Raw genomic sequence first — 15,035 nt, 5'->3', positions numbered from 1 at the left:
ATATCCACATAGGACTTGCAATCTATCTACATATCCTCACAGCCTAGTCCAGGGTGACTCCCAGGTCCATCCCAGTCCTTTCAGAGTCTTCACTCCAGGTTCACAGCGCTTCCTCCTGCTGCCTTCCATGTGCTGTGAAGGACTTGCAGTCCATCTGCAAATCCTCACAGCCTAGTATGGGGTGACTCCAGGTCCACCCCGATTCTTCCAGGACCTTCACTGTCTGCTATTTCTTATGGCTCCAGTACAGTTCCTCCTCTTGGCACTTTCCCTTCCCAAAATCTTTCTTCATCTGAAACCACTATATACACTGCAGGAACACATTGCCCACATTCTACTTTCATCATATCTCCATCCCTTTTGTCTTCTCCCTTCTTCTCAGCTCTCAATCTTCAATGTTTCCTTCCTTTCATTCAACCATCTCCATCTTCATCGCTGTTCTCTTGCCTCTCTTACTCTTCTCCATATTCTCTTGCTCCTTCTTCTACTCTCTGCTGGGGATATCAATCTCAATCCTGGTTGTAGGAGGGTGAATAGTGGAGTGTTGCTGGGATCTGTACTGGGACCAGTGCTATTTAATATATTTGTAAATGATCCAGAAATCAGAATGACAAGTAAGGTGATTAAATTTGCAAATGACACAAAACTAATCAAAGTTAACACATGTGGACAGTAAAAAAGGAAGACGTTAGGAAATGGCAAATGTAAACAAGTGCAAAATGATGCACATTGAGAAGAATAATCTGAATTATAGTTATCTGATGCTAGTGTTCATTTTAGGAGTCAGCAGTCAAGAAAAAGACCTAGCTACGCGTCTGTACCAAAAAAGCAAACAGGATGCTAAGAATTATTAGGAGAGGGATAGCAAATAAGATCAAAAATATAATAATGTGTCTGTATCACTCCATGATATGACCTCACCTTGAGTATTGTGTTCAATTCTGGTTGCGGTATCTCAAAAGGGATATAGCGGAATTAGAAAAGGTTCAAAGAAGAGGGAACAAAATGATAAAGGGGATGGAACTGCTACCAAATGAGGAAAAGCTAAATAGGTTAGGGCTCTTCAGCTTGGAGGATATGATTGAGGTTTACAAAATCCTTAGTGGTGTTGAGCAGGTGGAGGTGAATCAATTTTTCACTCATTTAAAAAGTACAAACACCAGGGGACATTCAATGAAATTGCATGGAAATACTTTTAAAACAAATAGGAGGAAATATTTTTCACTCAAAGAATAGTTAAGCTCTGGAATTCATTGTCAGAGGATGTGGTAGCGGAGGTTAGTGTACCTGGGTTTAAAAAAGGGTTGGACAAGTTCCTGAAGGAAAAGTCCATAGTCTTTTATTGAGATGGACATGGGGAAAGCCAGTGCTTGCCCTGGGATTGGTAGCATGGAATGGTGCTACTAATTAAGTTTCTGCCAGGTACTTATGACTTGGATTGGCCACTGCTGGAAGCAGGATTCTAGGCTTGATGGGCCACTGGTCTGACCCACTATGGCTATTCTTATGTTCTCATGGTCTTATGATCTGAGAAGAAGAGTTATCTGAGTGCAGTGACAATGGCAGGATATAAGATATTTTGCTCTATTTTGAATAGATTGAAGTGGAGACAGATGATTTAATGGGAAACATGTGGGGATCAAATTAAAATAATCTAGGATAGAAGTAATGAGAGTGTCCATGGCAGTAAATGACCCGTAAACCACTCACAGCTGAAGGCTGAGTTAACAGATAACCAATTTGGGGCATAAATGGCTTATGACATTACATAAGTACATAAGTATTGCCATAATGGGACAGACCAAAGGTTTATCAAGCCCAGCATTCTGTTTCCAACAGTGGCCAATCCAGGTCACAAGTACCTGCCAAGACTTCAAAAAAGTACAATACATTTTATGCTGCTTATCCTAGAAATAAGCAGGAAATAAGCAGTGGATTTTCCCTAAATCCATTTTAATAATGGTCTATGGACTTTCAGGAAGCCATCCAAACCTTTATTATTATTATTATTATTATTATTATTATTATTATTATTATTATTATTTTGCAGATTTACAATAAATTCAGAACACATCTTGATACAGAAAAGATGAATAATTCTATTCAAATTTCCATATTCTCAAAATGGTTAACATAAAATTCCAAAGAAAGGCAAAGGGAGAACATAATATAATATAAGTTTCCATATTACTTTTCATAGTATTCATCTTTAGTCCACAATTAGTTGGAGGCATATCACTGTATCTGTGGAATAGCAAAAAAATAATATAAGAATAATTCTTCCTATAAAGAAACAGGAGGCTGGAAGTGAGCTCCAGGAATTTTCTTCTTAAATTACGGAGTAGATGTAATTGTTGTTCTTGGTTGTACAGAGGGGGTCAAGGCTATTTTAGAATCTAAGAAAGTGCTAAATTGTTTAGGGTCAAAAAATTTAACAGAATTTAATTTTATCACACATTTACAGGGGAAATTCAACCAGAAGAGATTGCCCAATTGTATAATTTTGGGGTGTAATTTAAGAAACTCTTGATGCCTCTTTTGGGTCATTTTAGAGACATCTGGAAACATTCTATCTTTATAGTCTAAGAAAAGCTGATCTCTGTGAAGAAAAAAATTGTTTCAATCATCCAAACCTTTTTTAAACCCCACTAAGCCAATTACTCTTACTACATTCTATGGTAATGAATTCCAGAGTTTAATTACACATTCAGTGAAGAAATATTTTCTCCAACTTGTTTTAAAATTGCTACTTTGTATCTTCATTGCGTGCCCCGTAGTCCTAGTATTTTTGGAATGAGTAAACAAGCGATTCACATCTACCCATTCCACTCCAATCATTATTTTATAGACCTCTATCATATCTCCCCTCAGCCATCTTTTCTTCAAGCTGAAGACCTCCCTAATCACTTTAGCCTTTCATCATAGGGAAATTTTCCCATCCTCTTTATTATTTTTGTCACCCTTCTCTGTACCTTTTCTAATTCCACTATATCTTTTTGAGAAGCAGTGACCAGAATTGCACACAGTACTCGAGATAGGTTGTTTAGGGTTTTGAAGGGCTCACACTTTCCCCTACAAGCATAAAAGTTAGAGTGAATTATTGGTCTGTGTCCCCTTCTCCACAGTGCACTGAACCGACCAATAGACTACTCCAGGAACCTCATTGCTGTTCTAATAGGATTGGCTATAACATGTGAGGCTGTCATAGAAGCTGGTATGTACTGTTTATTTCACATCTTTGGAGGGTGGGAGGGTGTCAGTGACCACAGGGGGTGTAAGGAAGAGGGCATTTCTTTATTCCTCCAGTAATCATCTTTTTATTTAGGACATATTTTCCCTGGCTTAGTTCTTAGTTTTTTAGTCCTGGACATTTTCATTTTCTTCCACTATAGCTGAAAAATGTACAAGTCTTAGAATAGGATGCACTACAGATGAACATAGAAAGTGTCCAGAAAATGGGTTTCCAAAATACTGATTTTGATGTTTTGACAAGAAAAATGTCCATCTACAGGTTTATGCCACTTTTTAAATATTCTACTCTTTCATAAATAAGCCCCATAGCCACAAATTGGTTTTTATTTGTTTTTGTTTTTTTCAATTAAATAAAAGGAGACATTAGGCAAAGATCATTGGTAAAATGAATCCACTTGCACTTACAACATTTCAAAAGCAGGTACAAACATAGGTGCTAAGAATAAATTCATAGCACAGATTTTATTAACTATGAGTATAAATTGGAATTCTGATCACACTCCACTCAATTTCAGATTTGGGCATGCCTATACCCAACACACATATAAGGACACACATAATGTTTGCGTGTATGCATGGGATAATTTTATAAAAATGTAACTGGCCTTGAGGTACAATTGAAAAGCCTCAGCTAATTCAAATAATAATAGTAATTTTGCATTAGTATATTATCAAATATGCATGTAAATGCTTTTATAAAATTACCCTCCAAATCTGGTTTGGTAAATAGGCCTCTACTCTGGAAAATGATTCAATCATATAAAATAATGACAAGGTATAATTTATACATTAAACAAACACCAAGTCATGGCAAATAATTAAAATAATACATTATATAAAGTGATACCTACCTTATTTGTGAGACTGACGTTATTAGAGAATTATCATAATTATGTTGGTGACAAACTCTTAATTGATTTTAAGAGCTCCACTAATGCACACGTAATGCTTATTTGGCAGAGGGAGGAGCAGTACTTATGTATATAAATGGCATGTTCTTGCAGATCACACCAAAGACTCGCATAACTGTTCTTCTTCTTCTTCTTCTGCACTACTGTAGACAAATAGAAAGAAACATGTCTGCCAAGGGTGGTAGTGGTAACAGCCAATGCAATCAACAGACAACACATCAACAGGATCAAGGCAACAACTCATGCCAAAACAAAAACCAAGGCTATGATCGTAAGTTGTATTTCATTATGCTGCAGTGATTATTAATTTTCTTATTTCCTTTGCAAGTGTAGTGTATTTTATTTCCCTTAAGATATACGAGTAAAGCTTCACTGTTTACAAGTCCAGGATCAGCTTCTCTAGATAGTGTTTACAGTCTCTAGGGGAAAACCTAACATTTCTGAAACAATGACAGTAACTGTTTAGATTCAGGGTGCATTTTCTGCACAGGAAGCTCCTGAAGAAATTGTGGTCTGTACCTTGTGATAAATAATTAAATCTACGATGGCTTGCCTGCAAGGGCCAAAGTAAAAACAATGAGGCAAAATTTCAATATAAATGAAGGCTCATTAAATGTTCAAGCAGATAATACCAAGCCTCACAGAATTTTTAATTTCTTATTCTATTCAATTCTGTGTTATCAGAAACATCAACAACTGGCAAGGGAGGTACATGTGGAGGTCAAGTCTCTGGACGTAAGTTTTAATTCAAAATGGTTTTTTTTCTATAGATACTGTACAAAATATGTTGTGTGATGTTTGGAGATGTTTACCTTTATAAACTGAGAAATATTTTAATGCAAGGTGCAATGATTTGCTATTTATGGCCCAATAGCATAATAGTGCACTGTTATTTGGGAGATCATAGTTCAGTTCTTAATCCTAGTTTCATGACCTCTGGACAGCCTAAAACTGTAATGCTGCAGAGGTAGTGTTTATTGTTGCTGGAAGTAAGGGGCACCCACCTATCTCTCAAACATTGAAACCCACTTGTCTAGATTCAGGGTGTATGAACATCAAACAGCAGAGAGAATTGGTGCTTCTGACTAAGCATTGTGGTATTGTCAGATAATTTTAAGTTAAATGTTACTTTCTTATATGTAACACGTGGTAAGATTCTTGGAAAATATATATAATAACCAAATTTTGGTGAATGTTTTATCTGATGGATTTTTGAGAGAATTTTATGAAAGAAGCATGATAGTGCTGGATGAAATAGCTCCAATGAGAATAATAAAGAGATGTTGACAAAAAGTTGCACCTTGGTTCAATAATGAACTAAGGGTCCGTTTTACAAAGGCGCACTAGCATTTTTAGCGTGCACTAAAAATAAGTGTGTGTAAACATTAGAAATGCTCATATATTCCTAGGGACATCTCTAGCGTTTAGCTTGTGCTAATCATTAGCACACACTAAAAATGATAGCGTGCCTTTGTAAAAGACCCCCTCAGTGAATTGAAAAGACTATATAGAAGGCGAGAGCGACTGTGGAAGAAGATTAAAATTGTGGATAATAAGGATATGTAGAAAAGGGCATTAAAAGATTATAAGGACCAGATAAAACAAGCAAAACAGAAATGTTTTTTACAGACCAAATAGGAGCTGATTATAAAAATGTTTTTTTTAAAAACTGTACAGAGCAATAATCTGCTAGATTCTCAGCCACTGGCAACAGTGAATGACAGCCTTCCTATGGCAGATGATTTGGCTAGGTATTTTAAGAATAACATATTTGATTTGAGGAAAAACCTGATGAATGTAAGAGAAGATTTGGTAGTTTTATTGAGAATTTTAGTTACTCTAATGAAGTAGTAATTGCTGATATAGTGTGGCCGACCTTTTATACTCCAACCTTTGAATCTGTGAATCAACTGGTACTAAAGTACTCCACAACATTCTGTATCATGGATATTTGTCCAAATTATACAATAAAAGAGGTTCCTGTTTTTTTATGTTTTGTTGTTGATCAACTTAAGATCTACATGTCATTCATGTTTTCTAAAGGGCATTTTCCTAAAGAGAAAGGAAATATTTTGCTGACACTAATGTGAAGACTGGTAGAAGCATAATAGACTGGTGGCTTCTATTCCTCTCATGGCTAATATCATGGAGGAAATAGTCGCCAAACAGCTAATGGATTATTTATGTATTTTTCTATACTTCATGAGTCCTAATCTGGTTATCAGCCACAGTACGGCACGGAAACAGTGTTGACAACACTTATAGCACATTTTAGAACAGAAATTAGCAAAAGGTAAAAAGATTCTCCTCCTACAATTTGATACGTCAAGTCCTCTTGACATTGTAGACCATCTTATTTTGTTAAGGCTGATGAATAAGACTGGAATTGGAAAAGGGGTGCTTAAGTGGTTTAAAGGGTTTCTAACATACAGATTTTACCAAGTAAAAAGGGCAAACACAGTTTCACCTTCTTGGAAAGCTATCTGTAGAGCTTCCCAAAGGTCACCTATCTCACCAATACTGTGTACTATACTGTTGGCACCTTTCAGGATGATTCTTGAAAACAAAGGTTTAAATCCCTCTATATGCACAGACAATGTATCTCTCTCTATATATATTCTATTTGATAAGGGGATAAATGAAATTATGGAGCTGATCAAAACTAGGTGTGGATATTATGGAATCTTGGGTGCTGTATTTAAACAAGTGAAATAGAGAAAAAATCAGTTATTAATGATAACATCTCCCTATTGTAGTGAAATGTTTTCTAGTATTAATATTAATGGAGTTATCTATCCTTTGGTTGAAAACTTGAAAATTCTAGGGGTCATCCTAGATCGAAAATTGACTTTCGAAAAGCAGGTCAGATCTGTGACATCAGGAATGTTCAGGATGGTATAGAAACTAAAAAGAGAGATTATTTCCCTAGGGAAGTTTTTTGTATGTTGGTTCAAAGTATAGCATTATCTCATGTAGACTATTGTAATGGAGTATATGCAGGGTACAGGGAACAAGTACTGAAGAAATCACAAACACAAAATAACATCTATAATACTGATTGTATGGAAAATCACATTAAGATGGAGCTAGGCCATTGTTGCAATCATTACAGTGGATCCCAATCAATGTGTGTATTGCTTTTAAATTATGTACTTTGGTATAACAAATTATTTTTGGCCTTGTTCCAAGATAAATGTCAGGATTAATAAATGTATATAACAAAAGAGAGGGAACGAAGTACAAACTAAAGTCCAAACAAAAAAAACAGCACCACGGGCCTTTAAAAATGGAACACAGTTCTTTAATGAATGAGCCTTGACAAAAAGGCTCATTCATTAAAGAACTGTGTTCCATTTTTAAAGGCCTGTGGTGCTGTTTTTTTTGTTAGGATTGATAAATGTAACATTACAAAATGTGGTGTTGGAAACGAGGAATTATCATACTCTCCATTTCCCTAGTTGTCAGAAATTGATGTATAAATCAATGTATTATATGGAATTTGCTTGCCAATGTACAAAATACTGGAATTCTTTACCCAAAGAAGTAAGAGGTATGAATTGCTATATAATGGGCCCTTTTACTAAGCAGCGGTAAGCCCAATGTGGGCTTACCGATCACCAATTTGGAGCTGCCGCCGGCCCAACGCGGGCACAGGTGGTAGTTCCAGGGCCCAATTTTTCAACATAGCAGTTACCCAGTGGTAATTGGGCACTGCCATGTGCTACCTGATTACCACCAGCTTAGCAGGGGAGCCCTTACCACCACCTCAATGGGTAAGTGCTCCCTCCCCTGCATGGCCACGCAGTAAGGGCAATCTTATCAAATAGCCATGTATTTTTGCAGCCTTTTTACTTACTGCATTAAAAGGACCCCTAAGGTTTTACAAGCATCTAAAGGATTTGTTTTTTTAGGAAATCTTTTGGTGATGATAGCAAATCAGATTAGGTCAAAAGTGATCAACTGACTATGCTATTCAGGTTATTTGATGTAACAGAAGCTTGATTGTTTTGAATTTGCATTCTTGGTCTAATGTCAAATTAACTGTTTAGGAAGGCCGGCGAGAGCATGCCGAGCAGCCGCACATAACATGGCGGCTGCTGCACGGCAGCTCCCCGGCCAGAGCGCCCCTTCCCTTCCGGCTTCCCCACTGACGGTCTGGATGACGCGGCAGGAGGCCCTGCCTGCAGTTGGTTGGGAAGCCGGAAGGGGGCGGGGCTCCAGTAGGAGTCCCAGGCACCGCATAAGAGCTGCTGATGAGACAGGAAGGGCCTCTTTGTCGGCAGCGAGCGGTGCAGGTGTTTGCAGGAGTTCTCAGCGTGCTCCCCCCACACGGTAAGACCTGTACTACCCTAAGGTGGGTTCATTTCCCCCCTGCTGAGTAATTAAAGTGCACACCTTCCCACAGTCCGTTTACTGAGAGTTCATCTGCTCCCTGTCAAGGGCTTGCCCATCTCCCACTTGCCCATCTCCCACGCTCAGTAGGTTATTTGATGTAACAGAAGCTTGATTGTTTTGAATTTGCATTCTTGGTCTAATGTCAAATTAACTGTTTGTATAATCTTTACTCTAAGCCACACTGAACCAAAGCAAGTTTGGGTAGTGTGGGATATAAATTTTGAAATAAATAAAAATAAATAAATGGGTTTGTTATGCTGAGAAATGTGATGGGGAGATGGGTGAATTCCAGTAAATTGTGAATGCTTGTAGCTCTTGTAAGCAGAAAATATCAAACTTTTACAGAATCACAATTCTAATTTTGTTCCATTTTGCATCATTAGAAACATCTTCAACTGGGCAGGGCAGTGGCTGTGGAAACCAGGGCAGTCAGAGCTCACTGAGCTCAAAGGTTGGAGTTGACTCCTGTCAACAGAAAAATCAAGTCTCTGGTCGTAAGTTTTAATTCATTATATTTTTCCCCATAGAAACTATTTAACAGTTATTGTGTGATTTTTAGAAATATTTGTATTTCTATAATTATTCTTTTTCAGTTCTTTGTAGAAGATTGTCTTCATGATCAGTGAAAATGTTTTAATGCAAGGAAAATCACGAGTTAAAAGTAGTGCAGGCCACTGTTTAGTGTATCCGTGTAAAAGGACTCCTTAGCTAGTTATTTATTTAAAAAAAATACCCTGCTCAATGTACAATTTTGAGTGGGATACAATAAATCATTGACAATAAAAAACAACTAATACTAAAATCAGTAAAAAATCAAACAAGCATAAATATAAATGCTGTTGTCATCAGGTTATATAGTACAGCTGTGTCAGTACCAACAGTTTTTTGAAATACATTTGGAATTATCTGCTTTTTAAAAACTGCAAGTTATTAAAACTTCACAAAAATAATGGCAAAAGCTTCCAAGATTTTGGACATGTAACTTACAAAATAGTAATTCTGTGTTCATGCAACTTTACAGAATGAAAAGAAGGCATATCAAGCAGATCAATTTGACTGCCCCTATCGGACCGACCGTTCACTTGTCTATTAGATTGTAAGCTCTTTGAGCAGGGACTGTCTCTCTTTGTTAAATTGTACAGCGCTGCGTAACCCTAGTAGCGCTCTAGAAATGTTAAGTAGTAGTAGTAGTAGTAGTAGATCTAGTTGGCTTATATATTCACAAGGTAGCAGCCCAAACCACTGGGGTTTATCATTAATGACTTCAAACATCAACATCAGAAATTTGTATTAAACTCCAAATTTGATAAGGAAACAGTGTAGCTTCATCAATACCAATGGTATAATTTAATTTCACTTGATGAAAAGTTCTTCGTCTATTTCTAGTGATATACGTCATGTCCTAGGGTTGACCCCATAACCCTGTAGCACGGTAGCACACTGCTACATAGGAAAACATAATTCAGTTCTTAATCCTAGTTTCAGTTTACCTAGAAAGACTGAAAGGATAGGAGACACACCTATCAATCAAATGTGGTAGCATTTTTAGTGCGTGCTAATGATTGGCATGCGCAAATGCTACAAACGTCTATAGGAATATATGGGCAACTCTAACATTTAGCACATGCCAATCATTAGAACGTGCTAAAAAGCATGCCTTATTAAAAGAGGCCCTTACTGTCCAGATTCAGAATGTATGCACATCGGACTGCAGAGAGAATTGTGATGTTTGGCTTCTCTCTAAGCATTGCAGTTATGATGGGTTTGTTAATTAGATCAAATTAAAAAATGTAAGGTGTGGGGGAGGCAAATTACAAAACGTTTTGAATATTCATAACATTTTCAAGTACAAATGATCAAACCTTTACAGAATCACACTTCTTCTCTTCTCTTCTCTTCTTCATAAATAGAAACGTCTTCAACTGGTCAGGGCATTGGCTGTGGAAACCAGGGGAGTCAGAACTCACAGAGCTCTCAGGTTACAGTTGGCTCCTGTCAACAGAAAAACCAAGTCTCTGGTCGTAAGTTTTAATTCAATACAACACTTTTTCCATAGAAACTATTGATCAATTATTGTGTTATTATTAGAGATGCTTGTATTCATAGGATTATTCTGATTCTGTTCTTTGGAGAAGATTGCGTTAATAAACAGTAAAAATGTTTTAATGAAGGGAACGATGTATTGATGGTATAATTTAATTTCACTTAAGATAATCCAGGGTTGGCCTCATAACCTAGCGGCATGGTAGCACGCAAAATTACACACGCAAATTACCAATTAAGAGTACTTGTGCATGTAACTAAGGGGTCCTTGTACTAAGCTGTGGTAAGCACTAACACATGCTTGCCACAGCAAAAAAAGACCTTACTGTGGGGAGCACTCCGATTTTAAATTTTTTGTGGTGGGGTGGGTCAGGAGAGAAAGAATAGGTGTGTTCTACAATGATCATTAAGAGAAACTACATTGCCACTTGCTAATCGATTAGTGTGTGAGCTCCTTACTGCCTACACAATAGGTAGCAGTAGGGGCTCATGCGCTAATAGCCATGTGCTAATGAGAAAATTAACGCTTGGTCATTAATTCAAAATATAGAAAAAGCAGCCATTTTACCCGTGTGGAAAAAATGGTCTTAGAGCATGAGAATGACCCACATATGAATGCTCTAAGGCCGCTTTTTACTGCAGTTTGGTAAAACCACCCCCTAATTATCTAATGAGCTCTTAATTTTTATTAATGATCAATTATTGGCTATAATTGGTGTTTATTACCACTAATTAGCAGTGATAAGAACTTACACGTGTAACTGTCTCTAGTTGGTCTTCTATAAATTGAGCACGCAAATTCCAGAACATGCAACTGCAAGGGGGCATGGACCTAAAAAGGACATGGATGGGTCAGGGCATGTCTTGTTTTGCACGGGGATTATAGCATATCTGTTGTTACCCGTCTAGCTAAGCTAGTAACTGTAGACTTACAATAGTCTTCTATAATTGCAATTGTGCATTCTCAGCGTTTAACATTCTGGCATCTAACTTTAGGTTACTTTTTGATAATTATCCTCCTACTGTCCAAGATCAGGGCACATGCATATCAGATTGCATAATAAAGACTTGTGGTTTGTGTCTTCTGACTAAACATTGCAGTTATAATGGCTTTGTTAAATTGCATCAAATTAAAATGGAGGGGGGTATTCTATGAAGTTGTGAATGCTCATGACATTTTCAAGCAGAAAAAAATCAAAACTAAGCATTGCAATTATGATGGCTTTGTTAAACAGGATAAAATAAAAAATGGAGGGAGAGGATGTGGAGGTGGGGTTGGATTCCAGAAAGATGTGAATGTTCATGAACTTTTTATGCAGAAAATGTCAAATATTACAGAATCACACTTCTAATTCTCTTCTATTCTACATCATTAGAAACATCTTCAACTGGCCAAGGCAGTGGCTGTGGAAACAGCAGTCAGAGTTCTCAGAGCTCTCAGGTTGCAGTTGGCTCCTGTCAACAGAAAAACCAAGTCTCTAGTCGTAAGTTTAATTCATTACATTAAACACAATACTTTTTTCCATAGAACTTCTTTAACAATTAAGGTGTGATTTTCAGAGATGTTTGGGGAATAATTCTTTTTCTGTTCTTTGGAGAAGATTGCCTTCATGAACAGTGAAAATGTTTTGATGAAAAGAATTGATAGTAAAATTTAATTTGACTTAAGATGAAGGGTTTCTTTTTAAAGATATGTCATGAAGTAGGGTTGCCCCCTTAATCTAGTGACATGATAGCAGAATGAAATGTGGGAGACTGTAGTTCAGTTGTCAATCCTAATTTCAATTTCTGTGGACAGCCTGGACATGGAATGCTACAGATCTTCTATAATGGCCATTGTGCACTCTCAGCATTTAACATTCTGACACCTAACTTTAGGTTACTTTTTTATAATAATTATCCTCCTCCTGTCCAGGATCAGGGCGCATGCACATCAGACTGCAGAGAGAATTGTGGTCTGTGGCTTCTGACTAAGCATTGCAGTTACGATGGCTTTGTTAAACAGGATCAAATTAAAAATGGACAGAGTGGGTGGGGGGTATTCCAGAAAGATGTGAATGTTCATGACGTTTTCAAGCAGAAAATGTCAAACATTACAGAATCACACTTCTAATTCTCTTCTATTCTGCATCATTAGAAACATCTTCAACTGGCCAAGGCAGTGGCTGTGGAAACAGCAGTCAGAGTTCGCAGAGCTCTCAGGTTGCAGTTGGCTCCTGTCAACAGAAAAACCAAGTCTCTAGTCGTAAGTTTAAATTCATTACATTAAACACAATACTTTTTTCCATAGAACTTCTTTAACAATTAAGGTGTGATTTTCAGAGATGTTTGTGGAATCATTCTTTTTCTGTTCTTTGGAGAAGATTGCCTTCATGAACAGTGAAAATGTTTTGATGAAAAGAATTGATGGTAAAATTTAATTTGACTTAAGATGAAGGGTTTCTTTTTAAAGATATGTCATGACGTAGGGTTGCCCCCTTAATCTAGTGGCATGGTAGCAGAATGAAATGTGGGAGACTACAATTCAGTTGTTAATCCTAATTTCAATTTCTGTGGACAGCCTGGACATGGAATGCTACAGAATCAGAGTTTAAAAATCATGGATGGCTCAGAGGCATGTCTTGTATTTTGTAGGGTGGTTATAGCAGACCTGTTGTTACCCATCTAAATAAGCTAGTAACTGCAGACTTACAATAGTTTTCTATAATGGCCATTGTGCACTCTCAGCATTTAACATTCCGACACCTAACTTTAGGTTACTTTTTGATAATTATCCTCCTCCTGTCCAGGATCAGGGCGCATGCACATCAGACTGCAGAGAGAATTGTGGTCTGTGGCTTCTGACTAAGCATTGCAGTTACGATGGCTTTGTTAGGATCAAATTAAAAATGGAGAGAGTGTGTGTGTGTGGGGGGGGGGGGGCAATTCCAGGAAGATGTGAACGTTCATGATGTTTTCCAGCAGAAAATGTCAAACATTACAGAATCACATTTCTAATTCTTTTCTGTTCTGCATCATTAGAAACATCTTCAACTGGCCAAGGCAGTGGCTGTGGAAACAGCAGTCAGAGTTCTCAGAGCTCTCAGGTTGCAGTTGGCGCCTGTCAACAGAAAAACCAAGTCTCTGGTCGTAAGTTTTAATTCATTACAATACTTTTTCCATAGAAACTGTTTAACAATTAATGTGTGATTTTTAGAGATGTTTGTGGAATAATTCTTTTTCTGTTCTTTGGAGAAGATTACCTTCATGAACAGTGATAATGTTTTAATGAAATGAATTAATAGTAACATTTAATTTGATTAAGATGAAGGGTTTCTTTCTAGAGATATGTCATGATCTAAGGTTGCCCCAATAATCTAGTGACACAGTAGTAGAATACAATATGAGAGACTAAAGTTCAGTTGTTAATCCAAGTTTCAGCCTCTGTGGACAGCCTGGACACGGAATGTTGCAGAAGCAGAGTTTAAAATCCCTGCAAGGGAGACTCATCTATCACTTAAATACTGAAATGTACAACATAATTATATAAAGTTTCATGCTTAACTTTGCGATTATTATGCAAAGTTGCATCTGCAAGGTTTAGAATAAGAGCAGTTGAGCATTTAATTTATCGAGCTCACATGCTATAATTTGTATTAATTGTCACGAATTGCCAGTAATAAGAAGTTACACACATAACTGCCCCTAGTCAGTATTCAATAAATTGAGCCTGTAAATTCCAGAGAATGCGACTGCAGGGGGGCATAGACAAGAAAAGAGCATGGTCTGATCTGTGGCATGTCCTGTGATTTGCTTTTGGTTTATAGAATACCTGCATTTTTGCACTGAACTGCCTACAATTAGGCTTCAGTACTTACACTAGCTGGAGTAAGTGCCCATGCCTAAAGTTAGACTAGTAACTGCAGACTTACATTTACATTTGTGCACACTCAGCATTCAGCATTCTGGCACTTAACTTTAGGCGACCTTTGGATACTTACCCCCCCCCCCCCCCCCATTGTAAAGAATCAGGGTGCATGTACATTAGACTGTAAAGAGAATTATGGTTTGTGGCTTCTGACTAAGAGCATTGCATTCGGACTTTGATGGCTGTATTAAAGTGGATTAAATAAAGAATGGAAGCGGGTGTGTGACAAGTGAATGCTAATGACAGTTTTAAGCAGAAACTATCAAACCTTTACAGAATCATATTTCTAATTCGCTTCTATTATGCGTCATTAGAAACATCTTCAACTGGCCAGGGCAGTGGCTGTGGAAACCAACTGAATCAGAGCTCACAGAGTCAAGTCTCTGGTCGTAAGTTTTAAATATTTATTTATGTATTTATTTGTAGCATTTGTATCCCACATTTCCCCACCTATTTGCAGGCTCAATGTGGCTTACATTGTTCCGTAATGGTGATCACCAATTCCGGAAAAAGAAATACATAGTTAT

At 37.3% G+C, this 15,035-nt stretch overlaps 1 protein-coding gene across 3 annotated transcripts in view; it reads left to right on the top strand.

The window, feature by feature from the left end:
* The first annotated feature begins 4,286 nt into the window (after positions 1–4,286).
* LOC115470295 (hornerin-like) overlaps positions 4,287–15,035 on the top strand; it is a 406,057-nt gene continuing 395,308 nt past the window's right edge. The window contains exons 1-8 of one of the 3 annotated variants that reach the window (XM_030203336.1): positions 4,287–4,434; positions 4,848–4,898; positions 8,942–9,052; positions 10,469–10,579; positions 11,978–12,085; positions 12,739–12,846; positions 13,623–13,730; positions 14,823–14,897. In XM_030203336.1, coding sequence (XP_030059196.1) covers positions 4,329–4,434; positions 4,848–4,898; positions 8,942–9,052; positions 10,469–10,579; positions 11,978–12,085; positions 12,739–12,846; positions 13,623–13,730; positions 14,823–14,897 — 778 coding nt within the window. In that variant the 5' untranslated portion in view covers positions 4,287–4,328. The remainder of the gene's footprint in view (positions 4,435–4,847; positions 4,899–8,941; positions 9,053–10,468; positions 10,580–11,977; positions 12,086–12,738; positions 12,847–13,622; positions 13,731–14,822; positions 14,898–15,035) is intronic. The other 2 variants (XM_030203337.1, XM_030203338.1) reach the window with 2 other exon arrangements.

Source organism: Microcaecilia unicolor, chromosome 5, assembly GCF_901765095.1.
Source record: "Microcaecilia unicolor chromosome 5, aMicUni1.1, whole genome shotgun sequence".
In the NCBI taxonomy this organism is placed as follows: domain Eukaryota; kingdom Metazoa; phylum Chordata; class Amphibia; order Gymnophiona; family Siphonopidae; genus Microcaecilia; species Microcaecilia unicolor.
This window is presented reverse-complemented; position numbering and strand designations above follow the sequence as displayed.